General features: G+C 43.3%; 1 protein-coding gene across 9 annotated transcripts in view; it reads right to left on the bottom strand.

The window, feature by feature from the left end:
- Positions 1–17,665, bottom strand: part of Specc1 (sperm antigen with calponin homology and coiled-coil domains 1) — a 267,349-nt gene that overhangs the window by 134,184 nt on the left and 115,500 nt on the right. The window contains exon 1 of one of the 9 annotated variants that reach the window (XM_057773394.1): positions 15,430–15,566. The exons of the other annotated variants lie outside the window; for them this stretch is intronic. Coding sequence (XP_057629377.1) covers positions 15,430–15,469 — 40 coding nt within the window. The 5' untranslated portion in view covers positions 15,470–15,566. Of the gene's footprint in view, positions 1–15,429; positions 15,567–17,665 lie in introns of those variants that run through there. 9 annotated transcript variants of the gene reach the window in all.

The following is a 17,665-nucleotide window of genomic DNA, read 5'->3' as shown; positions in this document are numbered from 1 at the left end:
CTTGTATTCATGAATAGCCTCCTGATCAGGGCGGCTGCTGGGAGGAGGGCGACATAAAGCAGGCAACAGCACTTCATTTCATGATGCAAAACAGTTAAGGCTCGAAAATACTCAGCTGTCTGGGATACAGTCTTTGAGAAAGTTTCCTACATGTCTGTAGCAAGATTTGAAAGGAAGAAAAAGCAGTAGGAGAAAAAGCTCAAGGTGAAGAAAGTGCTTATACTTTAAAGGGATCACAAATGGTACCAGACAAAAGTAATCAAAAGAGATTCACACCCACAGCAAATGGCCGAGTTCCAAGCACTGTGCTGACTTAGAGCAAATGTTTTCTAAGAGGGTAAGGTATATTGAGGGTACCAGAACCAGGAACCATGGAATGCCTGGGTCCTGTTCAGGGGCCTCAGACCAAATGTGTTAGGCCCATGGTGAGTGAACAGAGAAGCACTCTCTCCATGACTTAGCCTCTCCAAGGCTAAACAGAAGAGCTGGGGGTGGGCAGGGCAACACAGTTGAGAGGCCACCGACCTCCACTTAGCCCTCTGTAAAGCAAGCCAAGACCTGGCCTCCCCACCCTGCCATCTGCACAAAAGAGGTAGGAGAAAGGCCTGGCCAGACGAAGTCCAAGGAAACAGGCCCCAGCAAGGTCTACAGCAAGGAGTGGAGGAGAATGAGTAAGGCCCAGGCCTGACCTCCTGAGTCAGCCAGGCCATGTGTAGGTAAGACCTGTGGTCAGCCATGGAACCAACTTCCTGAAAGCAAAAGAGTATTTTCTTTCATAAAAAAGAAAATACTGGATAAACAAAATAATTTGTTTTAATACTGTCAGAATTCATAAAGAAAATGAAGAGAACAACTGCTAGAAAAGGCAAATTCTCCCTAAACTTTCCTAATTTTTACAACTAGATGATGGGACAGAGGGGTGTGAACACCTGGACTATATGTGGGACACTGTGAAAGACTGTCCTGGCTTGAGTTCTTTTGGTACAAGGTGACTAAGTATCCCAGTTCAACATCACCTGCTTCCTTCACCAATACACACACACACACACACACACACACACACACACACACACACACATTATTCCCATAGTCAGAAATCCGAATCCCAAGACCTATTTCCCTAGACAGAAACTAGGACCGTCAATTATAACCTTATTATATATTCACTTAAATTTTTTATTTTCTTTAAGCCTCACCTTTGACGGCTGGAGAGATGGCTCAAAAGCTAAAAGCACTTATTGACCTTGAAAAAGATCTGGGCTTGATTCCTAGCCACACACAGGCTCACAACCATCCACAACTCTACTTTCAGGGGATCTGATGAGCTCATCTGACCTCTGTGGGCATCAGGCATACACACTGTTCACAGCACACATGCAAGCAAAGCACTTACATACATAAAATAAAATAAATGAATCAATTTTAAAAATGCCCATCTTTAATTAAAATTTAATTCCTGTATTAACCTTATTTACTTACTGTGGCCCTAGGGATCGAATCTAGAATGTAAATATGCTACCTATGTGTTCAACCACTGAGCTCCTAGCACTTATTTTAGGTTTTAAATCAGAAGTCAAAAATTCAACTGTGACCTGCAGGGTGGCTCAGCAGGAAAGACACTTGCCAGGTACTCTACCCTGTTCATTTACCTGAAGAGCATTTCCCCATTCTTGGGTATAATCCTTACAATCACAGTTGGGTCCCCAGAACTCACAATGAAAGAAACCTGCTCCCGAAAGTTGTCCCCTGACCGTTACATGGCAGGCACATGAACAAGAACACATAATACATACATATACACACACAAACACACACACACATACCCCTCCTCTCACACACGCAGACACATACACAAATAATAAAATATGTTTGTTTTTTTTTTAATCAACTGTGTACAGAAGCAGATAGGCAAATAACTGTAAAAGGCCAAATAAAGAGCCAAGGGAATGGTAGGAGCTGTGACACACAGAGACCTTAGGCCCAATAAAAGATCTCATTAAAAAAAGTAAAGAACTTCTGGAAGACAGCAGGCTATGCCAATTTGTGTTCTCTGGGTTACCCTTTTACAAAAACACAGTGAGCATACATATCATTCTGACTCCTCCCTGTTCATTTATCTGTAGAGCATTTCACTATTTTGGGGTTTAATTCTGAGAATCACAGTTTAAAATGGGAGTCTACATATTAACAGTGAATCAAATGGCAATCATTACTTCACCATTCTTTTATGTTTAGACACCCAGAATACCATGCAATGACCTGAATGTTTGTGTTTCTATTAGATAAGTCTATGCTGAATGTCTCCCATGGTCATTGTGAGCCTAGATTAATTTCTCTGAATTTAGTTTCCCAGCACTTCTCAAAGAAACAATTAGCTTTATAAATAAAACTGACTAGAGTGCTGTTAAGATAATATAATCATCTTAACATTGTGCAAATATTTTAAAATCTTAAAAGAAACCTCTTTAGAAAACACAGTCGGAGCTGACCGTTGCACCTAAATATGAAATAAAACAGAAACCTTTAGGTCAACCAACAGACTGCATTCTTTTCATTCCAGGGCAAAGGCTAGACTTGCTTTCTAGTTATTGTTTCCCTTTTGTTCCCCAGACTCATGGAGCCTTATTTGGAAGTTTCCCTCTCTGGCCTGCAATTGTCAGAGGGTCATGATGGAGATACAGCAGTAAGTACGACGTAGAAGTTCAAAACGCTTTAGAATCTGGATTTCCCAAAGCGTGAATACAATCATACACCTCTAAAAATCGGAAGGGTCTTTATGACGCAAGTGTAGCTCAAATCCTTGTTTTATCAATGTTAAAACCCATCAAGCTGAAAGAAGCAGAAAGGGAGCTGAGAGTGTCTGAGACCAGGGTTTTGTCTATTCATTCAACCTATTGCCTAGAGAAAACAGATCTGTTTATTCAGTTGAATCTGTTTCCTATCCCGCTTCACCAGAAGTCTCCCCAATATTCATTCCTTCAGGCTAATCCACATTCCATTTTTCAAACACGGAACTCTGACTCTTGCAGCCTTGAGCGGTGGTGAGTAGACTAAATTTCCTCCAGGGACCATGAAAGCAACTGCACTGTTAAAACTTCCTGTGATTCGAGTCAAAGCACTCTCTGGGATCTCCCTCCTCCTTATCTGCTCACAGCCTCTCCCTAAGCCCTCCCTACCCATCCCAGCACCTGGCTGCCATGGGTTTTTGATCCTACTGCACGTACTGGCTTTGTGGGAGTCTAGGCAGTTTGGATACTCCTCTTACTAGACCGGGATGGAGGTGGATGGTCTTTGGACTTCCCACAGGGCAGGGAACCCTGATTGCTCTTAGGGCTGACAAGGGAGGGGGACTTGATTGGGGGAGGGAAATGGGAGGTGGTGGTGGGGAGGAGGCAGAAATCTTTAATAAATAAATAAATAAATAAATAAATAAATAAATAAGAAACAAAACAAAACAAAGCAAAACCAGGGTATCACTATGTAGTCTTGACTATCTTGGAACTCACTATGTAGACCAGGCTGGCCTCAAACTCACAGAAATCCACCTGCCTCCACCTCCCAAGTGCTGATATTAAAGGTTTCTGCCTTTACACCTGGCTATCTAGTTATAGGGGCTGGAAGAGATGGCTTAGCAGTTAAGAGCACTGGAGGCTCTTCCAGAGGACCCAGGTTCAATTCCCAGTAACCACATGGCAACTCACAACTGTCTGTAACTCTAGTTCCAGGGGATCTGGCATCCTCACACAGACATGCATGCAGCCAAAACACCAATACACATAAAAATAAATCTTTTTTAAAAAGAATAAATGTGCAATGTGTTTCCTGAACAAAGTGGGGATAATGGTCAACCTGTGGAGGGTTCAGCTGCAAGCTAAAATGTCTCTGCCCTAAACACTGCACCTTCTCTCTCTCTCTCTCTCTCTCTCTCTCTCTCTCTCTCTCTCTCTCTCTCTCTTCCTCCCCCCCTCACTCTGTGTGTATGTGTGTGTACATGTGTGTTTTATTGTGGTACTAGGGCTGAAACCTAGGACTTCACAGGTTCTTGTTGTAATTAAGTGTCTCTAAGTCAGTGGTTCTCAACCTTCCTATTGCTGGGACCCTTTAACACAGTTCCTCACGTGTTATTTCATTGTGACTTCATAACTGCAACTTTTCTACTGTTATGGATCATAATGCAAATACCTGATATGAAGGATATCTGATATGTTACACCCATGGAGGTTGTGACCCACAGATTGAGAACCACTGTTCTAAACCATGGGATTGCCATCTTGGGAAATTCAGTTGCATCCCCTTGCAAAAGGTTTATCCCAGCTGGCCTTGTCATGCTTACTTCTCCTCATTGAGGAGCAGAGAGGGTCACTAGACCCTCACCTGTGTACCCAGATGTCCCCACTACCTGTTGTAAGCAACTCTGCCTTAATTACACATGGCCTTGGGGAGGGGCTAACGCATAGAGACTGAGGAAGATGGGGAGAGGGCTTCCCCTATGTGGCTGCAGGAGGAAGGAGCTTTTCCAACTGTGGCCTGTTGTGGGGAGGAATATCCAGACCCCCGTAAGTAACCCCTCACCTATGTCTTGTTAGCTCCACTGAGTGACCTCTGGCAGACTCATGCTTCGGTTTGTCATTGGGACCTTAGTTTTACGAGAAGGAATAGACTTTGCTTGTTTCCCCAGGGAAGGAATTTTAAGAGCATGCTAGGTAAGCACTCTACCACCGAGTTCCACCCCAGCTCTATATACTTTTTTATAAAAAAGAGAGAAAACAACAGGTATATACATAGTCTGGCAGGTTTAGTTACAGTTTCCAGGCACCAGGAGGCGATCAGAAGCAAGTGAGAAGTGAGAAAGGACCAGAATGCTGACAAACAAGGCAGGCTGATTCCAGGTATCAGGAGGCTCTCAGAGCATCAAGCAAGACCAATGGGAGAATTAACATCAATAAATACCACATAAAGGGGATAAGAAAGCAGTTAATGGAAAAGGTATCTTTCTGGGTGGTGGTGGCGCAAGCCTTTAATCCCAGCACTTGGGAAGTAGAGGCAGGCAGATCTCTTTATGTTCAAGGCCAGTCTGGTCTACAGAGTTAGTTCCAGGACAGTCAAGGCTGTTACACAGTGAAACCTTGTCTCAAAAAAACAAAAACAAAAACAAACAAACAAACAAAAAGAACCCAAGAAAAAGAAAACGAGACCTTGCAATACTTTAAGGACAATATATACACAAACTGTCTAGTACAAAGTTCGGGATACTGCAATTATATAGACAGGAGATGTGACAATGAATATTCCATGCACCCAACCAGACAGCTATGGCCTTCCTATAACTCTGGTTCCAAAGGATCTGATGCCCTCTTGTGGCCTCTGCAGGACACCTGCACACATGGTGCACATACACACATGCAGGCACACATACATATAAAAGAAAACAAGCAATTCAAACCAAAGCATAAAACACAAGAACAGAACGCCCCAGGAAATTAACATGTCATGGAAGTTGTGAGGGGCACACACACACAATCACAATCACACAATCACAATACCAACCTATAAGCACACAGAGATATGTACCTTTCCCACACAATTTGTTTATTGACAAAGAGACGTTCTTTTAATAGCCTGAGGTCCATTGTGTAAGCATATAATTCCATGTAACTTTGGCACCCTGTTCTGTTTTCAGACTGAAGGAAAATGAGAGACCAGATTATGTCTATCAATAGATAATTTCCTAATACTTTTATAACCACTGTAAATAGTCTCTTTGTTTTATCTGTTTTGAGATCAGAAGATTAAACTGCTGTTAATTTGACCTCCAAGACTTTTTTTTTTTTCCAATTTGGCTGTTAATGTTAGGGAGAAACACAAGACCCATTAGAGAAGAGAGATGGGTTTTCTGGCATATAGAACAAAAGGATTTTCAAGAGCTTTGGAGGTCATGAGCACTAGTTCTTTATTCACTATAGTTTGGGGTCAAATCCGTGACTTTACTTCTCCAGGTTTATCCTAAGTCCTAACTGTTAACATTTATCCACAATACAGTTACATTTGGGACAATAAGATGGAAATAAGGGGAGGATTGAGGAAACAGGACTAATTGTTCTGGGCATGAAGATACATGCCCATAATCCCAGCACTCAGGAGGCGGAGGCAGTAGGTTTGCCAAGAGTTTAAGGTCAGCTTGGTCTACAAAGCAAAAACAGGTTACCAGGGATACAGAACAAGACCCTGTCTATAATAAACTCACACCCATTGTTTTAAAGTAAGAAGATTAAAAAAGAAAGTGAGCAGAGGAAGATACTAACAAAAGAGCATCTATAACCCACATGAGTTACCAAAACCCAGAGAAGCAGGGGTCCTCTGACAAGGATAAGAGAGGCAGTGGACAGGTTATTATCTGTGCTGAAATAAAGAAAACCTACTATGCACAAGATTTTCTGAAAATCATAATATTAAATCATTCTTTAAAATCTAATTTTAAACATTTGGCCAATAACATTAAACCTTATCGTACACCTACCTTCTTTGCCTTAGAATTCAATTTTTCCCTAGGAATATGAGGGAGAGTTGCCATCAGTTCAGTAGAGCTTTACCCAGAGGACTATGCAGAGAATTAAGACACAATTGGGCACCTGGCATCAATGGGCGTAGATGTTGACGCTGAATGTAGGAAGAGATGGCATTAGGAGGTAGGAGGCTAACAAGAGGCTGAGCTAGCTGCCGCATGTCCTGGAAGAGCACTGTCATGGAAGCCGTCACAAGGATTCGTACAGCCTCGCAAGTGTTTTCACAGGAACCAGCAGTACTGCATAAGCCACTCTGTCCTCACTACAGCCATAGGAAAAAATTCTTAAAGTAAAACAATTTGGGGCTGAAGAATTGGTTGAGAACACTTGTTGCTCTTACAGGGGACCCAGGTTTGATTCCCAGCACCCACATGCTGGCTCACCAATGCCTGTAAGTTCCAGGGGATCCAAATGCCCCCTTTTGACCTCCAAGGACACCGGGACACACATGGTACTCATATTTATATGTATTTATATGTGGAGGCAAAATATTCGGACACATAAAAGAATAAATTTCAAAAAGAGTTAAATAATTCGAAGGATTATAAATATACACACAAAAATTCTAAAAGGCAAAATCCCAACCCTTCTTTGAGTCAGACTGTGTATTAGTTACCTTTCTGTCACTGTAATAGAAAAACATGAACAAAAGCAACTCAAGGAAGAAAGGATTCATTTTAGCTTATGGCTCCAGGGAAATAGTTTCCATAAGAAAAGGAAAGGCACATTAGCTCATTTCCTTTTATATCTGATCTGTTCCTAACAACAGATACAGATCTGACGGTCACTCCACGCTTTCTGTTAATTACCAAGTACGAAATAATTGACATACACATCATATCATTACTTGCCCCCTTTGAAAGACAACATCCTTACAAAATGTCACACTACTTTTTAGTATAGAAAAGTTCATCTTCTTCACAAGTGAAAAATCTATCAAACTATCTGGACTCAGGGTATTCTGAAATTATTTTCTGGTATCTTTCAAGATACCATGTGTGTACAAATATTTAATTTTTTTTCTCTTCCTCCATCTCCTTCCCATCTCCCTTCTCTCATAAGGATTAAATCCAGGGCCTCACATACGCTACTCACAGATTTTCTCACTGAGCTATACTCCTAGGCCTGTTTCTTTATAAACTGATTTCATTAAATTTTGTTTCTCTAGAAAATTTTATCAAAATCTATTTTTACTTTTTATTCTACCTTAAACAAAACCCTCCAACATCCCTTATAACATGAATTCTGTGTGTGTGTGTGTGTGTGTGTGTGTGTGTGTGTGTGTGTGTGTATGCATGCACACACATTTAGACAAAAGGTCAAAATGACCTTGTTTTTCAAAATGAGATCTCCACTCAGGGACACTGCTTGTCACCACCTTTTTTGAGACGGGGTCCCTCAGAGTTTGTGGATTCGGATGGACTGGCTGACCAGCAGGCCCCAGAGCCCTTTCTATATAATCTTCCCCGCTGCTGGGTCTGCAGGTGCATGCTGCTCTGCCCAGCTTTGTGGGGGGGTGCTGGGGATCTAAAGTCAGGTTCTCAAGCTTACACAGTAAGCACTTTACTGACTGCCCCCCCCCCCATGTATTACATTTAACTTGGGGGTATTTTTTTCTGGATGAATCTAAGTGTAGCTTTATCTACTTTACTGCTTTAACAAAAACTCACTTCAGCATTCTTCCACTTCAGTAGTTTTCTCTTCTGTCTCTCATATTTATCCAACAAACACTAAGTGTCATCCATGTGCTCCATGCTAAGGACAGGGAAAAGGAGAAAAGACAGTCTTTTTTCTGTTGTCGAGCCTGGCTTGCAACTCCTGAACTAAGTAGCCCTCCCGCTAGCTAGGACACAGGTTCTGCAGTACCAATCCTGCTCCGCTGGCTGTTTCCAAATATTCTAGTACTGACTTCATTCCTTTTCCTTTTTTTCATACTTGATAATAAAACTTTTCAGAAGAACGGCTATGCTTATTGTTTGTAACTTCATCAGTATTTCAAATTCTTTCCTAAATGATCTGTAAGAGCCATTTTAAACTCCAAGTGAGTCTAAAATTTCCAAATAATTTTTAAAACTTCAACTTTTATTATTTATAGTTTTATTGCATTATGGATCACAGAGTGACCAGTAAAAATTCTCTAAAAGACTCTAATGATGCTTTCTGTCTTCAGAACGGGTCAACATTTTAACCATTCTATGAACATCCTGGAAAAATAGTTTGTGTATGACACATGGTTAAATTCTTCCAATGTTTTGTCACCTAGTGTACTAGTTTAGGATTATGATTTTACCATTGTGAAAGGTCTACCCTCTCATTTGAGAAACTTTGAATCCTGAGTCTTTAACTGGCTGTTTTTATTATTTTAGTAGAATGACCTTATAAGTCAGATGAAGTCAAGAGAGAACCATAGTTAAAGTAAAAATCACATTTGCTTTATTATCAAGAAAGATACTGACTTAAGATACCGAAAACATACAAAAAGTCAGCAATCTGTCAAGTCAAAGGTCTTTGGAGTTAGATGGGGAAATATCTAGACAGTGTAACTGCAAAAGAAGTACAGATTAATCAAGTGTCATGCTGATTTGAATGTGAGGGATGACCAGCATAGGCAGGGAATAGTGGCACAAGTCTTTAATCCCAACACTTGTGAGGCAGAAGTCGTAGATCTCTGTGAGTTTAAGGTCAGCCTGATCTACATAGCAAGTCCAGACTAACCAGAGCTACACAACAGAGAGACCTTTTCTCAAAATAAATAAATAAAATAATGACCATAATTAAGTAACATAAAACTTGAATCTAGATAGAGAAGCATCATAACCACCTCCTTGTTTAAGTTCTGATGTCTATACTATGAAGAGCTTTATAAAATATGAATTTAAGTAAGGTAGGGGTGGTATATGCCTTTAATCCCAGCACTTGGGAGGCAGAGGCAGGCGGATCTCTGAGTTCAAGGCCAGCTACACAGAGATATCCTGTTTCTCGCAAAAAACAAAGACAAAACAAAAGGCAAAAAAGGAAGGAAGGAAGGAAGGAAGGAAGGAAGGAAAGGAAAGGAAAGGAAAGGAAAGGAAAGGAAAGGAAAGGAAAGGAAAGGAAAGGAAAGGAAAGGAAAGAAAAGAAAAGAAAAGAAAAGAAAAGAAAAGAAAAGAAAGTTGACTGGGAACTAGGGAGGCAGACTAAGAAAAAGGAACTAGGGATTTAAGATTACCTAGTACAGATGGGCCACGGTGGTGGTGCATCCCTTTAATCCCAGAACTCAGGATGCATAGGCAGGCAGATCTCTGTGAGTTCTAGGCCAGTCTGGTCTATAAGAACTAGTTCCAGGACAGCTAGGACTGTTACACTGAAAAACCCCGTCTGGGGGTGGGGAGGAAGAGTACCTAATACAAAACCAAGCATACTACCTAAAGTTAGTCAAGAAATAGATTAATAAAGTTAGTGAAGAATAGAGTTCTTAAAAAGAGTTTTGAGGGTTTTTTTTGTGGAAGGAGGAATCTGCTGGGAGCTGAAACCAGGGTCCTGCACGTACCAAGCATATGCTCCTCTACTGAGTCACACGCTTTACCCCTTAGCCTTTTAAATACATACCAAAGTTTATAAAACCAAGTTAGGTATAAAAATATACCAAAATTTAGCACTGAACATCTGTACAGCCACCATGTGTATTTTGATACTAACAATGGAATTAGGGTTCTTTTTTCTTTTAGACAGGGTCTCACTATGTGGCCTTGGCTGGCCTGGAATTGTTATGTGGTGCAATCACAATTTATATATGACTTGCAGAAATTGGGCACAAGAGATATAATAGTGAAAATGCATTTAGTTCCTCTACTTTTACAGCAAAGAATAGTGGTGAACCATGAAAGATAATCAAAAACAGTACAGATAAAGAATATTATGTAGACTTGTAGAGATAACCACATTGTTTTTGAATTATATGAAAAAGTAAAATAGAACCAGGCACAGTGGCACATGCCTTTAATACCAGCACTAGGGAGGCAGAGGCAGGCAGATCTCGAAGTTCAAGGTGAGCCTGGTATATGTACTAAGTTCAAGGCCAGCCAGGGCAACATTGAAAGAAGGGGGGGGGTGACAGAGAGAAAGAAAGAGAGACAGGAAGAAAGAAAGAGAGAGAAAGAAAGAAAGAAAGAAAGAAAGAAAGAAAGAAAGAAAGAAAGAAAGAAGAAAATGGGGCTGGGATTAACTCAGTTGGTAGTGCTTGCTTATCATACACAAAGTCCTGACCTTGATCCTCACCTCTGCAAAAAAACCCACGCACCTGTAAGGCCAGCGCTTGGGAAGTGAAACAGCAGGATTGTAAATTCAACATTCAGCTCAAGGTGAGCCTATAGGATCCTGTCTTAAAAGCAAATTGAAACAAAAAGATGGACAGATGAAGAGAGATGAATAGATGGGCAGAGGAATGAAACAAACATGGATAAAGGAGCATAAACTTATACAGATGCCTTTCAGATATTCAGATTTTAAAATTATTATTATTATTCATTGACTTTTATTGATATAGGGTCTCTCTGTATAACAGTTCTGGTTGTCCTGGACCCTGCTCTATAGAAGAGGCTGACCTCACACTCAGTGATTCTCCTGCCTCTGCCTTCTGAGTTCAGATTAAAAATTTTATAATGAAATATTGACACAATATGGTTGAGAAGGCTCACATTTGCAAATAGACTTTGAGTGTTCGCCACTGGCCATGTCCTCTACTTGGCCATTGCAGAGATACTTCCAGTCTCCTGGTGTCTAGAGCTGTGTGGCTATCTAGCATACTGAGTGCAGGCAGAAATGGCATGTACCTCTCATCCTTAACCCTTTAAACCTCCTGTAGGATGCACCATACTTCCTGAGTGTGGGCATATCCATGACAACGTAGGGGCCAATAACTCCCCCTATGGTCCCTAGCTCATAGTTTACTGAGACAGGAAAAGAAAATAAACCGGTTGTCTTAAAAGTTATTTTGGAAATTCATCTGTAACAATAGTTAACATTAACTACAGTGAATGGCATGTGACCCAAGGAAGGTACTACAGAAGAAAACATCTTTCATTTTATATCATTTATATTCATTTTAAGCTCTCAATGAAAATTTAAAACAAATATTACATGGATACCTCACCTTGTACTATGACTAAGTGAGCCTTCTCAACTCACCTTCTAGGTAAAATTGTAAAATGGCACCCCTCCCTCTCAGTCAAAACAACTCCAAGCCGGTCAATACAACTCCAAGCTGGCTGAGCTTGTCCATCGCTTTACCTACATGCCTTTAAACAGTACAGACTGTTGCCCTGTGGCAACCTCCCTGGAAAAGGAAGGGCTGTTAACTAGACCCTGTAGCAAGTAAGGGATGTAGCCTTCACCATGCTCTAACTGCCCTTAAACATGAAACTTCTGTCATTTTCTTTAATAAACATTTTTAAAACTTTTATTTTATGTGTGTTGATGTTTCGCCTGCAGCTAAGTCTGTATGAGGGTGTCAGATCTTGGAGTTAGAGTTATTAGCTGCCATGTGGATGCTGGGATTCGAACCAGGGTCCTTTGGAAGAGTAGCAAGTACTCTTAACGGTTGAGTCATCTCTCCAGCTCCCAGAACTTTAACCTGCCAATACCACAGTAAGTTACAATGAACTAACTCAGAAGACCACAGACATAGGAGAACCTTGCTGCCATTGTGTTGGTCATGGAGCTATAAAAGCAGCAACCACAACAGCTGAGGAGTTGGGTTCTGCCTAAACACCCCTCTGAGGAGGGAGGCGCACTGTATGAAGAACGGGCCTATACAAACAGCCCTCTTGTGCCTGCAGAAGGGGTCTCAGAGAAGGATGCATTCATTTACTCTTTACTAATATATTTGTTTACTTGTATGTGGTGGAAGGAAGGTCAGAAGACAACTCGCACAAACTGGTTCTCCCCTTCCTCCCGTGGATTCCAGGGACTGAACTCAAGTTGTTAAGACTTGGTATCTAGACAGCTGGTGGAGGCATACTTCTTTAATCCCAGCATTTGAGAAGCAGAGGCAGGCCATCTCTGTGAGTTCAAGGCCAGCCTGACCTAAAGAGTGAGTTCCAGGACAACCAGGGCTACAAAGAGAAACCCTGTCTCAAAAAAAAAAAAAAAAAAAAGAAAAGAAAAGAAAAAAAAAGAAAAAAGAAAAGAAAGAAAAGAGAAATAAAAATTAAACAAGACTTGGTATCTAGCCCTTTAATTCAGTAACCCATCTCACTCAACCTCATTTTTCCTTTAAATAAAAACTCCTTGTCCAAACATCTGAGATACTGTTGCCAGCTAGCCCTAAAGAGACATCATTAAAATCTCTATTTGAGAAGGAACACACCATTCAGGCGCCACCAAGATTTGAGGATTCCCACACGCACTGCCCCCCAGCAGCTTCTGGCCAATGACCCCCCACAGAATAAGGACTAGAGAAAGACTGGTGAGCAGAAAGCTTAAAATCTCTGCCAATGATTAGTTTTGTGGCAGAACCCATCTGCAAGCTAAGACTTGAGATCAGCTTTATTCCGAGGCTCTCCCTGAGCTGTATTACCATCTGAGGGCTTTCCCTCATCAATTCCACTTCCTCTTTCCTTTGCCTTCCTTGCTCTTACTTCTTGTGACAAATCTCATGCAATCCTGAGTGTCAGCTCCCTAAGGAAACAATTAACACAGTGGAGGAACTGATGACATTCAGACTCAGGTGTTCTTGCCTCTTCCCGCTTCTAGTCCTTTCCTACCACCACCTTCGTCTTCGGTCCTTTGCAGAAGTTCTTGTTCAAATTCTAGCCCAATGCACCAACAACTGCGCATCCATCCTGCACAGAGCTCTCCTTCCAAGAATCTCACTGGTAAGTTTCACAGCATTTCACGAAGGCCTTACTGAAGTTACAGTTATCCTGCAGCCACGAGTTCAGTCTTTAAAGCCTTTGCCAAGATTTCCAATCAAGTATCTCTCCTTGCAGCAAGTTAGAAGAATTCCCATTCTGAAATTATACTCACTTTGAAAACCCACAACAAAGAGCTGGGGACGGAGCTCAGTGGTGGCGCATGTGCTTAGCATGTGCAAAGCCCTGGCTTCCATCCGAGCGGCACAAACATTAAGATAAAACAAGCCCCTGGCATACACAGATCTTTTGACTTCCTAGTCACTGGAGAGCTTTAAAACATAAGGGCTCTCGGAAACTGGAATACCAAACAACCGACCAGCAAAAGCAACAGTGTCATTCTTTTTAAAGTAAATGAAATAATAATTTCTCACAATTCTTTGACACTGACAGGTATTTTTTAAATGTTATATACCTTTTACCCAATTCATCAACAAGTTAGCTCATCCCAGCTTTTCTCAGTAGAATAAACAATCGATTATCCTTATTTTACATTTATTGGCTATTGTGTCCAAAGAAGTTCGAGTAACTGCTGTGTGAGATTCCTATGTAGTCTATACATTAACACACCCCAAGATTGCTCTTTCTTCACCCTCAGTTTCCAGGGTGGCTGTCAAAGTTTCGAACAACGGCTGGTCTAACAGTCCAGTATACCCAAGCGTCAGGAAGGCCGGTGCAAAGGGGCTGGGGTGTGAATGGAGAGCTATGGACGGAGGTTAAGATGATTGGTTTATATGTGGAACACTGCTCCAGAGTCAAAGGACAAGTCATTGGACGAAGTCACTTCACCTCAGAGCCTCAATACTGTCCTCAAGTTAACAGCTTCAGCCTTGATGGGACGGTAGGAAGTATAACTGCCTTCCAAGTGAAACACTTGAAAACTGCTACTATGATGGCTTTTCCTTTTCCAGGGTGCTGCTCTGAGGCACTCAGAGCAGTCCTGCGTTTGACACATCAACCTGGGCTTTCTGACAATACAGCCTCTAACAAGACTGGGCTATCTCGCACCCCTGCCCAAGTAAGGTTAGAATAGCACCAAAGTCTGCATGTGTTGTGTGCCCTGGCAGAGGGGTTCCCGCTGTGAGACCTAAGTCTAAAACAAACAGAAACAAGTTAGCAGTACCTAAGGAGGTTCCACGTGCACAAAATGTGTCCCAAGAGTGTGTTCCTTCTTAAGGAGCAGTAAATGGAAAAGTGTTGAGGGCATAAGCAGAGTCAGAAAGCTAAACAAACGGGAAGCTTTTTTTTACATAATAAAAGAGGCTTGGTCTATGAAAAAATTTAATAGTTCTGACTACTCAACCTGCCACAAAATCTTTCCAATAGGCCAGGATGCCATTTTGCGGCTAAATTAAATCCCATTTAATTCACACGACAGTTTTGCTATTTTAAATACACCCGCCGTATTCAGCATCTAAACCTGAGCGAGTCCAGTCAGAGCAAACAGAAGATGAAAATCGGAACCCAGCAGACTCCCTACAGAGCTTGCTTCATTTCCAAGCAAATAAAAAGTTGATAAACCGATTAGTTTCTGGCATCCTAGAAGAGACCCAGATTATTTTTGGTCAGAAGCAAGTCACAATCAAGTCCTTGGTCTGAGCACGAGTAATCAAATCAGCTGACGGGTCACCACCTTCTATGGGGCTCCAGAAAGTGTACGGTATGCAAATAGCACACTGCAAAATGGACAAAGAACCAGAAAAGCACTGCCAAGCCACACTTTTCATCTCAGATGCCCCCCTAGCTTTGGGGGGGAGGGTGTTGGGACTGGAGACACAGGAGGTCCCCGCCGCCGGACCGCCGCCTGCAGCGTCCGCCCCGCCCCGCCGCCCGGCGAGCACAGGTAATTTCACAACCCCATTAGCGCATTCCAGAGCGGAGACTCACAGCCCGGGAAGTTCACCTTGCCTCGCGCCCCTGCGCGGGGTGGGGGGAAGGGCGTGGCGGTGAGGGGGCGCGACCCGCACTCCACAGACCTGGCTCGGGCTCCTCCAGCTTCGCCGAGTGGTTGCCCATGTTCGGCAGACTCCGATGGCCGAGGGCTGGCAGGCCCCGGATCGAGTGGCTGCCGTGTCGTGCCGCAGCGCGCGCCTGCTCTGGCTAGCGAAGCGGTGGCGGACGCTGGTCCGCTCCAGTCAAAGAAAGAGCCGAGCGCCTTCCAGTTCTCGGCGGCCAGAGAGCCGCTCCTCGCGCCCGCGGGCGAACCCCGCCCCCTCATCTGCATACACCACGCCCTCTGGGTTCCTCACTACCCGCCAGGCGCGACCCCGCCCACCTCATCTGCATCCCGCCTGATTGACCCGGCCCACCACCCCCCTCAACGCCTTGTAGTCTGTCAGGCGAGACCCGCCCCCTGGGCTCCTCAGTGTCTCCTGGCGTGGCCCGCCCCTCTCATCTGCATCCTGCGACCCGCCCACCTCAACTCCTTGCTGTCTGTCAAGAGAGGCCCGCCCCCTCATCTGCATACCGCTCCAAGTGTCCAAAGCCCCTCCCGGCCCTTTGTCGGATGACCGACTTCAGGCCTCTCTCTACCCGCCCACGCGGAGAGCTGCAGCTGGACAAGGTAGGCTGGAAAAACCCCACTGTGGCAGGCTGAAGCCCAGTGCCATGGGCAAGGTGAGGTCTTGCACGTGAGAAATAAGATCTGAACAAGGAAAACCTAGTGTTGACGCAGGGCAGAGGTTCAATAAATGTCTCTGAACGGAGCAATGAATGAATGTGGAACAAACAACTCTCAGCGAACAGGGGAAGAAAACCAAGCAGAGTCCTGCCCATGATCCAGTGCCAATCAGAAGCAGAAACTGTTGTCAGAAATGAATGGTTTTATGGAAATGACCTTGTCCATCTTCATCCTACAGTTCAAACAGCCAGACCTAACTAAACCTCACAGTGACGATACATAGGAATAAGAAAATAACGGAAGAAATGGCTAGTCCTTTCCCTGCCTGAAGGAACACAACTTTGTTTGTTGGTTAGTTAGTGGTATTTGAGACAAGGTCACTGTATGTAGCCCTAGCTCTCCTGGAACTTGCTATATAAACCCGAACTTACAGGGATCTACTTGCCTCTGACTCCCTAGTGCTAAGATTAAAGGCCTGAACTACCCAGGCTGAGGGAACACTGTTTGGTTTTTTAACTTATTTTTTACTTTTACTTATTCTCTGAGAATTTCATTTAATGTATTTTGCCACATTCACCCCAACTCCTGCAACTAACTCCTTCCATATCCACCCCTCCCTACTCAAGTCCCCTACTTCTCTTTTGTCTTTCTTTTCTTTCTTTCTTTCTTTCTTTCTTTTTTTTTTTTTTTTTTTTTTTTAGTTTTTCAAGACGGCGGCATTTCTGTGTAGCTTCAGAGCCCATCCTGGAACTTGCTCTGTAGACCAGGCTGGCCTTGAACTCACAGAACTCACAGAGATCCACCTGCCTCTGCCTCCCAAGTGCTGCGATTAAAGGTGTGCCCCACCACAGCCTGGCCTGTCTTTTTTCTTTTTAAATACTCCATCAAATCCAATTTGTACTGCTCACATACAGTCTAGATATGGGTCATCCACTGTAGCGTTTCTTAAGGCCACACCCTTAAAGAAAGCTCTCTCTTCTGCCCCTCAAGGCTATAAACTGTCTATAGTTTCTCAGTTAGGGAACCATCCCCTCTCCCCTCCCTGCTAGAATGTTGACAGGCTCGATCCTGAGTGAGCAGCTATAGTGCCATGAGTTCATGCATGTGGCGGTCTTGTATGTCCAGAAGGCATGTTTTACTGTGGTTCTCCTCCATGACTGGCCTCCAGCTCTGAGACTCTTCCCACCCCTTCTCCTGGGTCCCTGAGCTTTGGGTAAATACACAATCTCATCTTCACTGATGCTCTCTGCTCTGATCAGTCTTGAGCTCCTCCGTGAACCAGCATCCACACACAGAAACGTGTCTGGTGAGGTGTGAGAGCTGCAGGCTTCTCTATGGCTCCAGAGATTCAAGTTTAGAGAGCAGTTCCCCTGGGCTGCATCTTCTGGGTGACCTCGCTCTCTCTGTTGGTCCTTCTTCTTTCACCTCTAGACCCTGGAGTGCCCTAGAGCTCCACCATGTAGTCTTTAAATTCTACCAATGTGTGGCCAGCCTGGCCCACTACCACCAAGGTGGGGCCACCCTGGCCCCTCTTCTGAACCACAGACTTTTGTGAGTTCGTTGCCTTCTTGACAACACCTCTTGCAAGTGCT

Source organism: Chionomys nivalis, chromosome 7 (assembly GCF_950005125.1).
Source record: "Chionomys nivalis chromosome 7, mChiNiv1.1, whole genome shotgun sequence".
Taxonomy (NCBI): Eukaryota; Metazoa; Chordata; class Mammalia; order Rodentia; family Cricetidae; genus Chionomys; species Chionomys nivalis.
Note: the sequence above shows the minus strand (reverse complement) of the source record. Positions and strands in the feature narration are given on the sequence as shown.